The sequence below is a fragment of the Lissotriton helveticus genome, chromosome 8 (assembly GCF_964261635.1).
Source record: "Lissotriton helveticus chromosome 8, aLisHel1.1, whole genome shotgun sequence".
NCBI classification, from domain to species: domain Eukaryota; kingdom Metazoa; phylum Chordata; class Amphibia; order Caudata; family Salamandridae; genus Lissotriton; species Lissotriton helveticus.
In genome coordinates, this window is record NC_136069.1 from 1,338,153,596 (window position 1) to 1,338,170,999 (window position 17,404).

General features: G+C 44.3%; 1 protein-coding gene across 1 annotated transcript in view; it reads left to right on the forward strand.

The window, feature by feature from the left end:
• F5 (coagulation factor V) overlaps nucleotides 1-17,404 on the forward strand; it is a 711,267-nt gene that overhangs the window by 498,423 nt on the left and 195,440 nt on the right. The window contains exons 14-15 of the mRNA XM_078658317.1: nucleotides 8,329-8,503; nucleotides 13,957-14,193. Coding sequence (XP_078514443.1) covers nucleotides 8,329-8,503; nucleotides 13,957-14,193 — 412 coding nt within the window. The remainder of the gene's footprint in view (nucleotides 1-8,328; nucleotides 8,504-13,956; nucleotides 14,194-17,404) is intronic.

Genomic DNA, 17,404 nt, shown 5'->3' on the forward strand with positions numbered 1-17,404 from the left:
CAGAGACAGAGAAAGTGGTTTGTGGTCACATATACAGTTGTCTATGATCGAGAAATCAGCAACCTTGTGACTATATTTATAAGTCTGTTAGGCTCCCAGAACCTTTACCTTGAAAGGTTGTCTGTTTACCTAGATGGTTGCCAGTAAATTCTAATACGAATAGAAGTAAGTGCTTACTCATCAATGCGTTAAGATTGTTGTTGCGAGGACTTTGCTAAAATTGAGAATAGTTTTTGCTGTTGCAACCCAGGGGGCCACAGACAGAGGTGTTAGAAATAGAACAGAGCCTACAGTTAAAATCCCCCCCCCCGCCCCCAATTACCACAAAATCCCCAATGAGGCTGTTCAAGATCCCAGAAAAAGCTTGATCAAGGGTGTGTATTATCTCAGTATTAGAAGGGGTAAAGATGTACACTCTTGTCCATGGTGGGAGGGGTAAACATCACTCTGGATGGTATGTGCATTATCCTGGGGGGATGTTATAGTGGTTTCTAACCCTGGATTTTGCCTCACTACGACGGTAGAGCTGGGTACCGAACCTTCCCTATCTTGACACAAATGCCCCAATAATCCCAGCTTGGGCTCTATCCCTGCAGTTAAGTAGATATTAGATCTTATGCCCCTAAAACGTGTCATGCTTGGGAGTTAATTAATTTGTTCGAGATGGGGTAAAACTATTATGAGTTGAAATTGTGAATGGGTTACTCAGAGAAACTGTGAGCCAGTTATGACTGGATGGGGCCACCTGATGAGGTTCATAAAAATAGCCCAGGGGGAGTGCTTTAGTGCTAGTATAAGGAGATCCTTCATTGGACAGCGTATTTAATAAGTGACCAACCATATGTGTGTCCCTTAAGTTAATAACCACACAGTCCCCGGTTTCCCTTTTGGGGCTACAAACACAACCAGCTCACTCTTTGTACATTGATGATGTTATTATACAAAATGTTACAACTATCTAGTGCAAAATTACTGCCTGACCAATTCACTAATTAGTGCTTTAATTGAATAGCATCCTCATTTTGGTTGCTCTGTAGCAATAGAACATTATTTAGCACTATCACATAGGTAGTGGCTTCTGGTGGAAGTTGCAGAACCCTATTGCATGACCTCAAGGCATATCCCTTGTTGGAACAATCACCTGTCCTACTCCCTCTTGTCTCCTCTGTTCCTGGTGCAAGTAGGCCAGAGGCTCACCCCCAGTGGTCTAGTGCCTTTGGCAGGGCACAGCTTAAGAGGAAGCTTCTTAGGTGGTGCAAAGCTGCCTATTGATTTTAATGGTGTCCTTATTGCTGGGCAGGAGGTGTTCCCCTTCCTTATGCACTTTCAATCTCTGTGTGCAACCCACCCATGCCATTTGTGAGGAAGCTAGTTAAGCTAGTGGTAAGAGGTCGGGGCTTTGAGGAGGTCAAGTGCGCAGCTGATTTCATCATCATCACAATACTTTACTCAGTTTTTAGGACCATAAAAGTACATGAAACATAATATAACAGTTTTGTGGGACCCGTAAAGACCTTTTAATATAATAAAACATGGTACATAAAAACAAAATTATTTTAAAAACCATGGCAACACTCATAGAAGGTACCAGAGTAAACTAGGATCTGAGTCAATATGTCTAAAATCGTGGAAACTTGCGTGCCGGAGGCCGTATAGGTAGCAATATTGGGACTAGACATCAGGAAGTGAGCGGCATGTGCTGGGTATGAGGAACAACTTGAAACTTCTAGTGGCATATAAAAATATGGACAGCAGAACAGGTGCCAGTAGTATGGAGCGCTGTGCTATAGACGTGGTAGGTATCTGGCTCCACATAGAGGGATATCACAGAGGTGAACGCCAAAGTGCCAGTGATTTTTCCCTAAAGTTTTAGTTCTATTACTCCAGCTCCAATGGATATATTTGGCAACTGCACAACCAACTGGCTCTAATGTCTCAATGCACAGAAGTCTGGGTGCTACGTGTAGCTGTCGGCACCCCAGCTGTCTACAGATCAGGATAATACAGCTTTTCCTCGGGCGTGCGTACCCAGGCCAGAAGAAGCTTGAGTGTGGCCAGGATTCTTCTTTCTGCCTGTAGGCACACTGGGCAGACAGTGCACAGATCACTTTTAGGTTTCCATTTGGAGCATAGGGGCAAAAGACGTAACGTACCATAGCAAAATTTAAGGCACAGTTGTCTGGCAACTGATCAGAGAATATAATTAGGAAGGGTTCAAACTTAACTTTGGGCTTGAAGTCATTGATGTAACTAGTTATGGAGTCATGGTTCATATTCCTTAGCTCGTAGTCCCACCTATACCATCAAAAGGCTTCCTTGATGTGTCCCTGGATAGTTGTGCCATGCTAGTATTGTTGGACCAAAACTCTCCTGGAAACCGGGCAAGATGAAAGTATCCTTTACATAGCTTACCCACTTGATTTTACCAACCTTGTCTAGCACTACTATATCTTTAAAGCCGTTCTAATAATCTTCTACGGCCAGGGTGTAAGGGTGTAATTGAGTAAGGTTCTCAACTGGCCCTTGTGTACCATTGGCATGATGCCCATGTCCAGTCATGGTAGAATTAAGGGTGTGCTTTTGGGGAGGCTAGTCAGGGCTCTTAAAAAAGGGTTCTCAGCTACACCAAGTTAAGTTAAGCTTGAAGAGCCCCACAGCGCTGCCCCGTACAACACGCTACCCTCTGTCTTGGCCCTGTATACTTTTGTTTTTTTTGTTTTTATATGTCTTTTTATTAAGCGTAAACAAATAAAATAACAGTCGTCGTTAACACATTTGTTGTGAAAAAATGACACAATGGTGATTACAGTTCGACAATGTACATTATTTCGTTGATAATTTATCACTTGAGTTGCATCAAGGGGACAATGTTTCCTCCTTCGAGGAGTGTACAGGGGCTACACAAATCCCTCCCTGATAGTTGTTTCACCTAGACCACACTACGGACCACTTCCTGGGGCATCCTCGTGCTACATATACAGTCTTTTCCCTGAACATGCACCAGTCCAGACTCCTCTTCCAGGAAGCCAGCGTTGGAGGAGCAGCCGCCCCCCACAGCTGGGCTATTTCTCTTTTGCCACCATTGCCCCCAGCTTAGCCCAGAGCCTCTCCATACTTGTTAAATCTGTGGGACCGCACATATTTAAGAGACATCGTTTAGCCTCTGGTCGGATGGTTTTATGTGGCACTTCTTCTATCACCGGCCCTGTATACTTTTAAAGCAGGAGAGGTATGCCTGGCTTGTAGAGTCTTACGATAGCTGAAGCTTGGCGGGTTAAATTCAGGCTCCTTTTTTTTTGACCTGGGAGGACCATACCATGGTCCAAGTTAATTTAATTCCCAAATAGTCAAACTCAATAACCTTATCTAGGGGCTTACCTTCGAGCATTATAGTGCCCCTACATGATCTATGTGGACTGATGGTTATACATTTTCAGAGTGGTTTATCATCAGTCATCGATTGGCACAAAAAAGGCCACAAACATATCCACTAAGGATTCCAACTGATTTCCTCTTGGTCCTAATATAAACATTTCTCAGAGCAATTAGCACTTCTGGAGCAAAGAGTCAATAAATTAGGGCCAAGCGGGGAGCAAAAAATACAAAATATTGGTAATCAGCATGGCTTACCTCACACTGTAAGTCTCTCGGAGTCTGCTGAGGGACATACTCCCTCCAAGTGCAGCCAAGCAACAAGTTAATAAATTAGGGCCAAGCGGGGAGCAAAAAATACAAACTCTTGGTAATCAGCATGGCTTACCTCACACTGTAAGTCTCTGAGAGTCTGCTGGGGTACATACTCCCTTCAAGTGCAGCCGAGTATATATCCCCGGCAACAATGCAGGTAAGGGACAGATTCATTAGTTGTTAAAGGCAGCGGTAGAGGAGCATCATTCCACTGCTTCAACTGCAAGCTTAATACAAAAAATAAAATGATATTAACGCTTCGATAGGAGGAGTGGTGGCTGCACCTTGAGTGCGCATGATGGTTTGGCCGGCCCTCTCTGGCTGGCAAAACCGTCATGTGCGCTTTGCATGTTTTCCACCCATGCTGCATTACAGCATGGGTGGAGAACATGCCTAGCCTCCCATTCCCCCTTCTGAACGCTGAACCACAGAGCTAAGGCCAATCACTATACTGCATTGCAGCGTTTGTTTGGCTGGGTGCTTGTTTCCTGGTTTTTGTGTAGAGGGGAGGTGGCGACTGGCGACTGACATAACCAGCAGGTGTTTCTTTTTTATTTTCCTTTATACCAGGCCCCCCTCACCTCCCACCACCGTTCCCTACCAGCCACCACTGGGTAAAGGCTGAAGTCCCCAGCAGATGTATAGACACACAAAGAGTCAATACTTGGGGATGGAGTCCCACCCCAGCAAGTGTAGAAAGATGCAGAAATCAGTGCATGTAGGAATGGAGATATGAAGGCAACCTCTCGAGTAATAAAGTGGCAACGGTACCTGAACAGTATAATGCGGACTGATCAGACAGATCATTTAGCCCCCAATCACAAAAACAAAAGGGTGAGGGGGCGGGGTGCCCTGGCTCTTCCTCCCCACGTGGCCGGAGATATCATAGCACTTTATGCATGATGGTGGAGGAATGTGGAAGGAGCCCCTCCACTCAGGGCTGGGTGAAAGCAGTGCTCCCTGGGACAGTGAGTCCCCAAGAAGACCTCCTGGCCCACAACAGCAATCACAAAGCGTTCTTTCACAAATAAAGCATTGCTTCTAGCCATACATTTGCATATCACTTTTCACTTCCAGGTGTTTAAAATGCAGAAGCAGATTCCTTCTACAAAGCTTTTCAAGCAAACCACAAGTGGGTCGTGAAAGACGTTGAGCTGCACGAGTACCCATTTGGTTGAACAGTCAGGGAAGTTTCTTACACATTTCCACTGATACTGCTGATATAGTTAGTAAACATAAAGCTGATATTCTCCAAAACCAGGATAATCCTGATAGCTCTGGATTAGCCCCTAATATTGGAGTGCACTGACCTTCTCCACCTTCCAGAGCTACAACACAGGAAGGGGCAACACAGACTGGATATCCTTAACAAGTTCAGAAGCCAGGTCCTGTACCCTAAACCTTCCATCAGTGAACTTGGAGGCATGTATCTGGATCCCATTCAATGTGACTATCTGAATTGTGCTTCTATCAAAATGAGAGGATGCTCCTGCCCTCTCTATCTCCTGTTGGGTGGTTACTAGAAGACCCTGAAAATCTCATATTATTTTGTAGGATCCTCACGCAGAGGTACTACCCGTGGCACAAGCCATGACAGGATATTTCCTTGCACACGGGGCTCGGAGGACAGGAACTATATCCCGTGCATTTCTTGAAGAATTGTTACCACAGAGCTCATCCTCCTCCAGAGTCCTTATGGAGCCTTGATTACTAACTGGGCAGTTGTAGACAGATGCAATATCCAGTTATGGTGTGTAAATGCATGCTTGCATGAGTGTGAATAGTCCACACTATTGTTGTTCAAGGTGGTAAAATGTACCATTATTTGTAAGGGATTGAGACAAGAATGATCCTGAAGAAAGTCCAATGACCCAAAATAAACAGAGGAGCAGAGAGTAGGGATGAAACACATCGCCTTGTGACTTGTGGGTCATAATATGCCCTTATAAAGTCACCTTTCTATTTTTGTTTTAATCTTGTCAAAATTACACAAAATAAAGAAGAGTATAGAAGAACCAGCAGGAAATTGTAACCATTTAGTATAAATCCCTTAGTACATAACTGCTCCCCTAACAAACTGTGTGGAGTCTGCCCACTCACACAAGGTGTAGTGGGTGAGGATCCGATGATGAAGCATGCCATGGGTGGTACCTATGGGTGAGTATCCTACAAGTACTGTTAACCACCACGCAGGGTGTAGAAAAGGTAGGAGTACCCTCTCATTGTTGTAGAATCATGCATCGGGCAGCTAAGGGTATGTTAAGGCAGTTGCTTCTTTCTCCCTCTTAGTGTATATGTATCTGAATTGCGCATCTCACTGTATGGATATTTGAAAGGAAGCCATTCATTCGTCTAACAAGGACTATCATGCTTTGATTTATTTCCAGATTTTAAAAAGGTGTATTCCCAACCATTGGCAAGTAAAGGTAAAGTCAAACCTGGTAAAAAAAAAAACATCAGGAATGATTATTGAAGGTGTATTCTGTGTTTTTCTATTATGCTAGAGAACCTCCTGTGCATTTGAATCTTTGTGCTTTTGAGTATATTAGTCCTAAATTTACTAATCTCCCATGCAGCACAGCATCGAAATTTGTTGTGCTGGGGGAAAACACATTGCAACACCAAATCTAGAAAGATTGGAATGCTGGTGGTGTCTTCCCTGGCACAGGCTGCATCGTGCAGTGCCCAGCCTCGCACCATGGTGCAGAGTTGAGAATGCATTGGATGCGTTCTGCGCACTGAATCACATATACAATGCATCCGTTAAAAAAAAAAATTAACCCATTTCTCCTTCTTTGTGCCTGCTTCAAATAGGTGTCCAAAGCACAATCTGGCTATCTTAGTAGATCGGACTTAGCATCAAAACATATGGGTGCTTGTGTTGATCCATCCTATTAGCGCCCCTTGATGCAAAGGTGCATCAAAAAGGGATGTATGACGTTACAACGCATGCTTTTACCACGCATGCTGTTACAACGCAGTTTTTACAACGCAAACCTTTACAACGCATAGCGCTTTGGGGTGCTGGATAGTGAATAGTTTAATTTACTATTCCAACTCCAGTCCCCGTGGACACTAGGGAAGGTGTTGGATAGTAAATTAAATCTATTCCCTATCCTAGAGCGCCCCCCAGCGCAATGCGTTGTAATGGTTTTCGTTGTAAAACCTGCGTTGTAACAGCACTGCGTTGTAAAAGTTTCGTTGTAAAGGATGTTTCCCATCAAAAAGTCTTGGAGCTGTGAAAGGTTCACCTTCTATCGCAAAACACCTCTTGTGCTAGGTAGTAAATAGAGTGCACTGCTTTGCGTCATGCTAGCACCGGCGTAAAAATGTAGTAAATTGTGGCCCTAGCATTTTTGATGTTGTCAAATGTATCTCTTGACCGCTCTTGGTGGATCTGTAGTTGTATTCACTTTTTATAAAGCTTAAGAATCCTTATGCTATCACTCTATAGATTCTTAATAGATATTGTTTCTGATACACAAAGATTTTGCTGTGACTTATTCTTGTAGTACTCATGCCTAACTCCTAAATTCCAGAAGCAGGTCCCAAGTACTGTAATTCAGGAGAAAGTACATCACAGATAAACCTTTGTGAATTATGTCTATTGATTATTGTTTATTAACGGGAAACATCCTTTACAACGAAACTTTTACAACGCAGTGCTTTTACAACACAGGTTTTACAACAAAAACCATTACAACGCATTGCGCTGGGGGGCGCTCTAGGATAGGGAATAGATTTAATTTACTATCCAACACCTTCCCTAGTGTCCACGGGGACTGGAGTTGGAATAGTAAATTAAACTATTCACTATCCAGCACCCCAAAGCTCTATGCGCTGTAAAGGTTTGCGTTGTAAAAACTGCGTTGTAACAGCATGCGTGGTAAAAGCATACGTTGTAACGTCATACATCCTTTATTAACGGGTGGGCTTGGAGCATATGTCTTGAACTTGTATTAGTGTTTTAATAATTTTGTGGCAAAGAGAACCTTTGTGGAATGCATTACCTGTATTTCCGCTCACCCTTTGACGTGGCATCAAATTATTCCTGTGTTTGCAGAAAAGATTACCTCCTTGTGACAGTTCTTATGTATTCCCTCGGTGAGATATAGGGGCGTTTTCTTAAGCATTCTGTATTGTGCCAAAATGAAACTTATAAATTCATCCTCATTGAATTCATCTTGTCAAATCACCCGCATTGAAATTCATGCTTTAACCGCAGCCGACTCCTTTTATCAAAAAAACTAGCCAAAATAGCGATTGTTGCAGGCATGTAACTTTACTGTCAATGTGTAACACTGTTAAGTTCTACCTTGCTGGCTTGGCTTTTGCATTTAGCATATGTTCACAAATGACACTTTATTATCACAGTGAAGTGGGCTTCATATTCCTAGATATTATCATTTCATCTTTACAAAGTCATTTTGAATCATTATTGACTGACATTATATACAATTATTTCTTATATTGTAGGGGCAGGTTGAACTTCACAAATTCGTCCTAAAAGCCCTTATTGCGATGTATAGTATTCATGCTTTTTACAAACCGATTTGAATTATTGGAATGTGATTTTATATGTATCTTTTATGGTTCTAAATGAATCGAAATAAAGAATTTTGATTTGATTTGATATTGTAGCTCACTTGGAAATGAAAGAGCTAGAAGTGATCCAAACTTCAGCTTATACAAAAAGGTGATTTTTCGGCGTTACACGGATAGTACTTTTAAAAGACCCGAGACTCAAGGGGAATATGAGGAGCATCTGGGCATCCTTGGACCTGTCATCAGAGCAGAAGTTGATGACGTTATACAGGTACGTCGATTGTATATCTACGAGTGGAGTTTAAAAACAGTAGGGCCTGATGCACTATAATTCCATTTGCTAAAAAGCTGTCGTGATTTGCACACTGACTTTTTGCTAATGCAATACTATTTTGTGAACGACCAATGTAATATTTATTGGACAGGCCACAATTTGCAGGGTTTTCGATTGCAAAGGGGCTTTGTATATCAGGGCCTTAGAGTTTCTCTTACGGGATATTTATATTTATTTTCAAAACTGCTAGACTATATATCACATTGTATCAAAATATAGTGTTTGATTCAATTTACTGTCCTCAGAGTTAATTGCAATTTCTCAAAAATAAATGAAAAACACAACTTCAAGAAATGCGTGAACTGATCAGATTAAAAATAAAAATCGTACCATTGCAATTGCATCTGAAAGCCACATTTCCAAGTATTTGATCACTGGGTGAATTATGTCCTTATTTAAAACTAACAAATGCAGTCTGCCTTTTTTTCCATGTTATCGTAGAGGGCCTATTTCTTTCTATTCAATAGGACATTTTAGGGCACGAAAACACCATGGGGTTTCATCCCCTAAATAGCTGCAAAACAGCCAGGTACATATGTCAGCCTTTCCAAGTTGACTCAGGGAATGAGTGAGCCCATATGAATAATATTAATACTAGAAATGCATAATATTTAGCTTTTTGTCCCTGTAACTAGCCAGGTCTCGACAGATGCTGGAACAGTCCAGCCCGAACTGGCAGGCCAGGCAAGGGGAGCAAAAAAACAATGGGTTTAGGCCCAGATCACTGGGGTGAATGTTTAACAGTGTTCAACATTCTGTCCATCAATTGTTCTTTTTGCATTTGTCAATCAGAGTGGGACGGGTATGCTGAGATGTGGGTCCCGTGCTTTCTGCGCCACTGGATTCAAGTTAGCCTCTCTGATGAGGGGCGACGCCCCGAAACAGGTTCCAGAATGCTTGTTTTCAGTCCAGGGAGGATCTGGCTTGGCAGTTCTGGCTGGACTGTTCCCATGAGGAACAGAGCCAAGACTGATTTGCATATGGAAGTGTCCAAAGTGGGTTGGCGTGGTGAGCAAAAGGACAATGGATTAAACCCAGATCGTTGTGACTGAGGGTGAATGCTTGCATTGTTCAGCATTCCGTCCATCAATTGTTCCTTTTGCTTTTGTTGCCCTGAGTGGGAAGGGTATGCCCAGACGTGGGTCCTGTGCTCACTGCGCCACTGGATTCAAGCTAACCTGGCTGATAAGGGGTGACGCCCCGAAACTGGTCCCAGGATGCTTGTTTCCGAATCAGGGAAGACCTTGCTTGGCAGTTCGGGCTTGACTGTTCCCATGAGGAGCAGTGCCAGGACTGATTTGCATCTGGCTGGGTCCAAACTGGGGTGGCATGGTGAGCAAAAGAATGATGGATTAAACCCAGATCTTGGTGACTGGGGGTGAATGTTTACATTGTTCAGCATTCTGTCCATCAATTGTTCCTTTTGCTTTAGTTGCCCTAAGTGGGAAGGGTATGCCCAGACATAGGTCCTGTGCTCCCTCCGCCACTGAATTCAAGCTAGCCTGGCTGATATGGGGTGATGCCCTGAAATCCATCCCAGGATGCTTGTTTCCCATCCAGGGAGGACATGGCTTGGCAGGGCAGTTCGGGCTGGACAGTTACCATGAGGAACAAGGTCAAGTTTGATTTGCATATGGCTGGGTCCAAACTGGGGTTGCTTGTTGAAAAAAAGAACGATGGATTCAACCCAGATCTTTGTGAATGGGGGTGAATGTTTGTATTGTTCATCATTTCGTCCAACAATTGTCCTTTTACTCTAAGGGACCCAGCACTAAAACTCAGGCAGACTGCCACTGCAGGCTGCGTGACAAGGTGCTCTAAAAAGAGAAAACACAACATGGCACACACCCTGTGTGCCATGTCCCCTAAAGCTACATGTAATAATTGTAAGTCACCCCTACAGCAGGCCTTACAGCACTAGGGCAGGGTGCATTGTTTTAACCGTGAGGACCTACCTGCATGGACAGATATGCCCCTGTGCTGTCCAGTTCAATTACTGATGGAACAAGTGTACAGGGAAGTCATCTTAAGGTATTTACTGGGCACTGGTCAAAACAAGTTTTCCAGCTACACAATGGCTTCACTGAAACCTATGGAGTATTTTAACAAACCTCGTATTAATAAACCCACACTGATTCCAGTGATGTATTTATCAATACATGCAACCAGAAGGTACCTTAGAGGTACCCCCATGAAAACCTACTGACTTCTAGTGTATTGACTGACTGGTCCTGTCCAGTATGCCACCACAGACGCATTTCTGAACCACTGGAGGTGAAAGACTACACTCTCTGAGGTCGGTAACAATGCCTGCTCTGGCAGGAGGTGTTGTCTCCTCCTCCAAGCAGGTTGACTAGTAAACAGCATATCTAGTCAGGAAGCTTCAAAGGCCTCCACCACTTTTGATATGGGACCCAGGCTTCCCACAGGCAGGGGGAATGCCACCCCGTGCCCATGGCCCATATGGCACTAGGACAGGTGCGAAAATTAGCAAGTCAGTAGGTGTGTTCACCCTCAGGCTAGTACCACCCTTAAGGTGGGCAGACTGAAGTGCACAAGACTAGGACATTTCCACCATCTTCGTTTTGCTGGAATTAGGTCCCCTGGGTCAGAGTTATGCCCACTTCCCAACAGAAATGGTCATATAGAGGGTGTAGTCACCCTAAAGGTAGGTAGTGCATTGGCTACTACTTGGCACTCATTGTAATACCCCTAAATACAGTATTTATATGGCACCACTGATGCTAGGACTCCAGTTTTGACAGACACAAAGAAAGAATGGTTTAAAGAAGATTGCTGACACGATAACACAGGAGCAACTACTGACTTTGCGCGAACCCTCCCAGCTTGCCTGTTGCACCTGACCCGGGTGGAGAAACTGACTCGTCCTGCCGCTGTGAAAACTCTAGGAGACCCAGAGGGCTGCCAGTGCTTTGCAACTCACCAGAGAACTCCCTTGGAGTAGAGGGGCTACTCCTCTGCAGCAGCAGGCACCAAAGAAGCATGGTCTACTTCACTGTCTTGCTACTTACTGGGATTATCAATGCTGCAGCTTCCCAGGAAGAAGTTGTTGTGCTCCCATAGATCCAAATCGCCCTCCCTCCAAGTGAGGGGATGCCAGGGCTGACCGAAGATGCACAGTACCAACATCTGGGGTACCGGACCCCTTGCAACAACCAAGGCTTGTTGTGTCCTGACCAGACACCAACACTACGGAAGACCAACTGGTACATCGAAGGACTTCAGGGACAGTGAGACCCACATCAAGAGTGGCTCAACTGTCCTCTTTGCCCCTTTTCTGCAGAACCAAGACTGAGTAGCTTCCAAAAGCTCCTGTCCGAAAACCTCAAAGTACCTCTGCACCCGTTCCTCAGAGCCTGAGTCCGAGGAAGGTGACTGTGCCAATGGGGCCCTGAGACCCTCAAAGGCTGAGCCCACCCTTGGGTTGCCTTGACTGGACCCCCAGTTCCCACCTGCAGCCTCTTTGTGCAGACCCCCTCAGCCGTGCGTGTCTCCTGCAGCACAAACCCAATGCCTAAAATAACCTAAGCCTCAGTGCCTGAGAAGTGGACCCACGGTGTCCCTACATGCCTGAGCATCTCAAGGACATCTCCCCCTTGTGGATTCACCTGAACTGACCCCCAGTCTCAGCTTGCAGCCTCTATTCAACCGGACCGTTCTCCATTGAAGTGAACAGGGCACCCGACTCTGAAACACACCTCTGCACCCAGCCTCCCATGTGCCGCCCAAGGTGACCTGTTGGTGTTGCCTTGGGCCTTGCCCTATACTCATCTTAAGTCCAGGATAAGGAAAGCCCCTTAAGTCGCTGATAAGTGCCCAAATGCAATATATGTTTTTCCCCCATAGGATAACATTACCGCTCCAGAAATTGCACTAAGTGTGAACTTTTGACCCTGTAGAAATTCATACCTCGAAAAGTACTTACCTGATTTCGATGATCTTGGTATCTAAATTCATATAAAAATCAGTGTTATTTTTATAAATTGGTGTCAAATTTCTTTATTGGGGGGTGTCTTACTTACTGCTTTTTTTGTGTGCAATAAATGCTTAGCCTACCCTCTGATAACCCTAACTGCTCACCCACACTACCACAAAAGAGAGCATTTGTGCCTTTGTAAACCAATCGGGGTTTGCCTATATACCTTTTACAAAGTGTACCTCATTTGGTCAACTTAATAAAGAGCCAGCTGTCTACAGGGAGCTTGATGGGAAACATCATGTAGTGAGGGCAGGAGCCAAGAGTGAAAAGAGAACATGCAGTGGTGTGGAGCACAGGAACATGCAGAGGAGAGTAAAGTAACTCATGCACTCCTATAGAATTCTAAATGCAAAATTAATAAAAGATTCCCATCAAGTCAGCAGTGGAGGATACAACTCATGCAATCGGAACACTAGGAGACTGATTCGCTCCTGGGTAGGACAAACACAAGTAGGTTGGAGGAAAGGCATTGAATCAAAACTAAAAACTTGAGCATGACAATAAAGCCATCCAATCTTGAATAAGGAGCTAACCCAAAGCCCACTGTAAGCATATGTTATGCACTGGAAAAAACAGGATTGCCAATAGATCATTAAAGCTGTCTGTACTTGAAACTTAGAAAGGAAACTCGTTGTATACTATACCCACTGACAGGTTTAAACTGGGGACTAATGCACCCCCAAATGGTTGGTTGTAAAGGATAAACCTGACCATTGATGACCACTTCGATTGTTCATTTATTTATAAAATCTAGATTCGCATTCATCATTACCAGATTCGTTCTTTCCTAATTGTACATTGTTATGCCACTGAGTGCCTGGTCATTTCTGCACATCTTTCACTTCAACACCCGGATGTGTTTATGAGGGAAGATTAATGAGGACACACTAGTTCTTAACTCAAGCATCAATTACAAACACTGGATAACAGCTATGTCTGTAGACTGCTTGCCCTGCTTGCAAAGGTGAGGAATTCTCAACAGAAATACAGGAATTATGCTGGAACTGGGAGACTCCAGTCTGGGGATTAACTATTCGCTTATTTGAGCCCGTGGTTTCGGGTTCTCGACACCGACACATTACAATCACCAGCACCAATGTCAAATCTATCTTTATTTCAGATGCACTTCAAAAACTGAGACCCCCAGGTCATATTCAGTGCATGCTGACGTACAGAATAATTCACAGAAATCCGCTATTATGCTGCTCCTGTTGTACAATGTGTTCTCTTAATATATTATTGATATTTGATTACAAAAAATAACCCCAAAGATTCCCCTTGCTTTCTTTATTTTCTATACCCAGATTCCCCAGGGGAGGTCGGGTTATTCTAATTTACTGTTGTGATGTACATCCACCCAATGTTAAACTCATAGCCCTCTTTATTTCAGGTGCACTTTAAAAACTTGGCCTCCAGGCCCTATTCTGTTCATGCTCACGGTGTCTCATATGAAAAAGCTTCTGAAGGGAGGGGTTATGAAGATGAATCACCCGAGTGGCTTCGAAAAGATGATGCTGTAAAACCAGGAGACACTCACACCTACCTGTGGTATCCAACATGGCGCTCTGGACCAGAGGCAAACGGGGCAGCATGCAAAACATGGGCCTACTACTCAGCGGTGAACATGGTAAGAAAATCATATACCTGTGTAGATATGCTGCTAGAAACAAAATATTTTCCCAGACCAAATACAAACCCACTCCCTCTAAAGTTTATAACCAGAGTTATCTCCTTCAACACGAAGAACCACCTGATTATGGTAATGTTGGGCTTTCTAGAGCCTCACCCATATTATTGCTGAAAAGCAGTGCGGAATGATGTCATCATCTAAAGAAATAGTGTCACTTAAAATATTAATACACAAACTTAGGGATGATGATCAGGGGTGATAAAGTTCACTTTAAATGTATCTGTCCCAACTTCGTAGATAACCGTGTCTTGGTGAACGTTGCATTGTACTGTAGAAATTAACAGAACATGCCTATTTATATTATTTGTATAGCACTGTCAATATACTTGGAATTCTCTAAAAACAACTGAACATAGTAAAGAATGTTAATAAAAAGCCTTTTACGTGTTGACCCCATCTGAGGACTTGTGTGAGTTTTGTATTATATAATACTCACTGCCTCAAAACGTATATTAATGTTATTTATTCAAATAAAGATTTGAATCTCAAAAGGTGGCTTTGCCATTCAAAGGCAGCTGTAGGAGACAAACCAATCCTGCACAGATGTTTAACCCTATTTGAGGTTCATCAGTGTAATGTGATTGACATGGTCTAAAAAGTCAATCAGTGGCTAACAACTCTCTTAAAGCAATTCACTTAAGTTTACACAACCATATTAAGGGGAGTGAGTGTGACAGGGTGAGTGTTAGACCTGACATCATTGGCGTGAGTCTCCCTTCAATTGTTGCCGGATTGCCTCCTCTGTTTTGACATATTTTTGCTGGTTGTATGTTTTGGTGCCACTGCTAATCAGTGCCACAGTGCAAGTGCTCCCTATGTTAAATTGGATTCCATGATTGGCTTATTTGATCTACTGTCAGCCCCTAGTACAGTGCACCATGTGTGCCCAGGGCCTGTAGAGCAAATGTTGCTGGTGGGCTTGCAGCACTGGCTGTGCTACCCACAGAAGCAGCTTGTAAAGTGTGTCTCAGGCCTGCCATTGCAAGGCCTGTGTGTAGTCTGTGACTACCATGTCGACTTGGTCAAGTGCACCCACTTGCCAGTCCCTAAACCTTCCCTTTGCTTCCTATTAGACACTCCTATGGTAGGCCCAAGGGCAGGGTGCATTGTAAGTATAAGGTAGGACATGCTCTGATGTGAGTAGCATGTTCTAGTAGGAATTACAGCCATTTTCGTTTTTCACTATTGAATGCTACCTGTTCTCAAAAACTAGAATGGGCATGGAAGATTGTTACATCCCTACAATCCTAACTGACTCAGGGAACATGGTAGAAATTCGAGTTTAGTATGCCTGAACTCGGAATAATAAAATACATCTTTTAGTAAAGTTTATTTTAATATTCTGTGTTTGCAAATACCCCTTTTAGAAAGTAGGTATTTGCTTGCCTAACCATTTGAGCCCGCCTCTGCGACTTGTGTATTCCTTGTCTGGGTTTGTGTGTGACAGGGCTGGGGAAATTCCATGAGACAGCCTGGGACAGCCCAGTGGTGAATAGGGAGATTTACCTCCAGATGGGAGGGGGAGAGTGCACCTGGGACCTGAATAGGGCTGGGCCTTCCCTCCACAATGCTGGCTCCACCCCCTGTGGCTTGTCTGATGTCTCTGACCTGCACAGTGAAAGGAGAAGGGGAATCCTGTCAACAGAGTGCTCCAGAGCTGCATCTTCCCTCCCCTGTGCTGGCTCCACCTCCTGTGGGGCGTCTGATGTTTCTGCCCTGCACAGTGAAAGGAAGAGAAGAGTCATGTAAACACAGTGCTCAGGAACTTGTTTGAACTAGGCAGAGGCCTCTCTGCCTTCAGAGAACAAAGGATTTTGTGGTATAAATATTGGGACACAGTCCCACAGACTTTAGATCACTTCTGGAAAAAGAAACCTTTCTGCCAAGGAGAAGAACCAAGGAAGCTGCAGGAGTTTGGACTGCCCCTCTGCCAGTGTGCTGTTTGCTGGGTTGGCCTGCAGTGGTTACTTCATTGCCAAGGGAAAGGAGAAGGAACTTTGTGAGGACTTTCATCTACAAGGGCTTGAACTGTGCTTGCCTCCTGCTGAAGTCTCAGGGCCAAAAGACTTCACCCCCAGCTCCCTCCTGAAGTTCCTTGCTGGGAATTCTGACTCCAGTCACTTGCGTGCCGCTGGGAGCTGGAAGATCGGCGCATCGAGAAGAAGCCTGTCGCTGCCGCAGCTGAAATCATCGCAACGCCGGGGAAGCGAGAGTTCGTCGCATCTCCCTGGAAGCATGTGTTCATCGAAGCTGTCGCATCGCCGGAGAAGCGCGACGCATCGAGAGAGCTGTCATCGCATCACCGGAGAAGCGGCTCCAAAGTACAGAGTCGTCGCAAGGCTGCCAGGGCGTCATCGCATAGTCATCGCATCAAGGGCGCCATCTTCTCGCATCGCAACTGGATCATCGCATCGGCATCGCATCGCGGAGCCATCTTGCGCACCGCAACAGGTCGAGAATCTACGCATAACCTTCGCACCGGTAAGGCTCACGACAAGTCCCCTACTCTGCGCAAGCATTGAGAAAGGACGCGACCGTCCCCCCGGGTCACGGAACCGACGCATCTCCCCATCTGCGAGCCTTTTGTTTACTTTGCGTGCCGCATCAAAGAACTTTGTTGAGAACTTTGTCGCATTTACCAACAACTTGAACTAAGAGACTTTTATCATCCTTTAGTATAGTATTGTTGATTTTTGTCGTTTGTGGTCTTGTGTTTAAGTCTATATAAGTCTATATAAAGAATACCTATTTTTATAAAACCTGTGTTGTGTCCATCTGTAGTGCTATCACTGTATTACTGTGTATATTCACAAATGCTTAACACACTGCCTCTGAGATAAGCCTGTCGGCTCGTGCCAAGCTACCAAGGGGGTGAGCAGGGGTTATTAAGGAGAGTAATCCCCTTGTCCTGACTTAGAAGTAATGGTCCCTATTTGGACAAAGGTGATAACCATTGCCAACTAGAGACCCCCAGATCTAACAGTGAGAATACCTGAGGCACTTTCATATTAACCATGAATGATCTGTAGGTATTTGTTCCTGCATTGCTTATAGGACTTATGCCTTCTTGCCAAGGGTAGGCATGAACATATCAGTGTAGACGTAGAAATACCCTCAAAGTAAGTGACTTAGACGGAACCAAGAACTG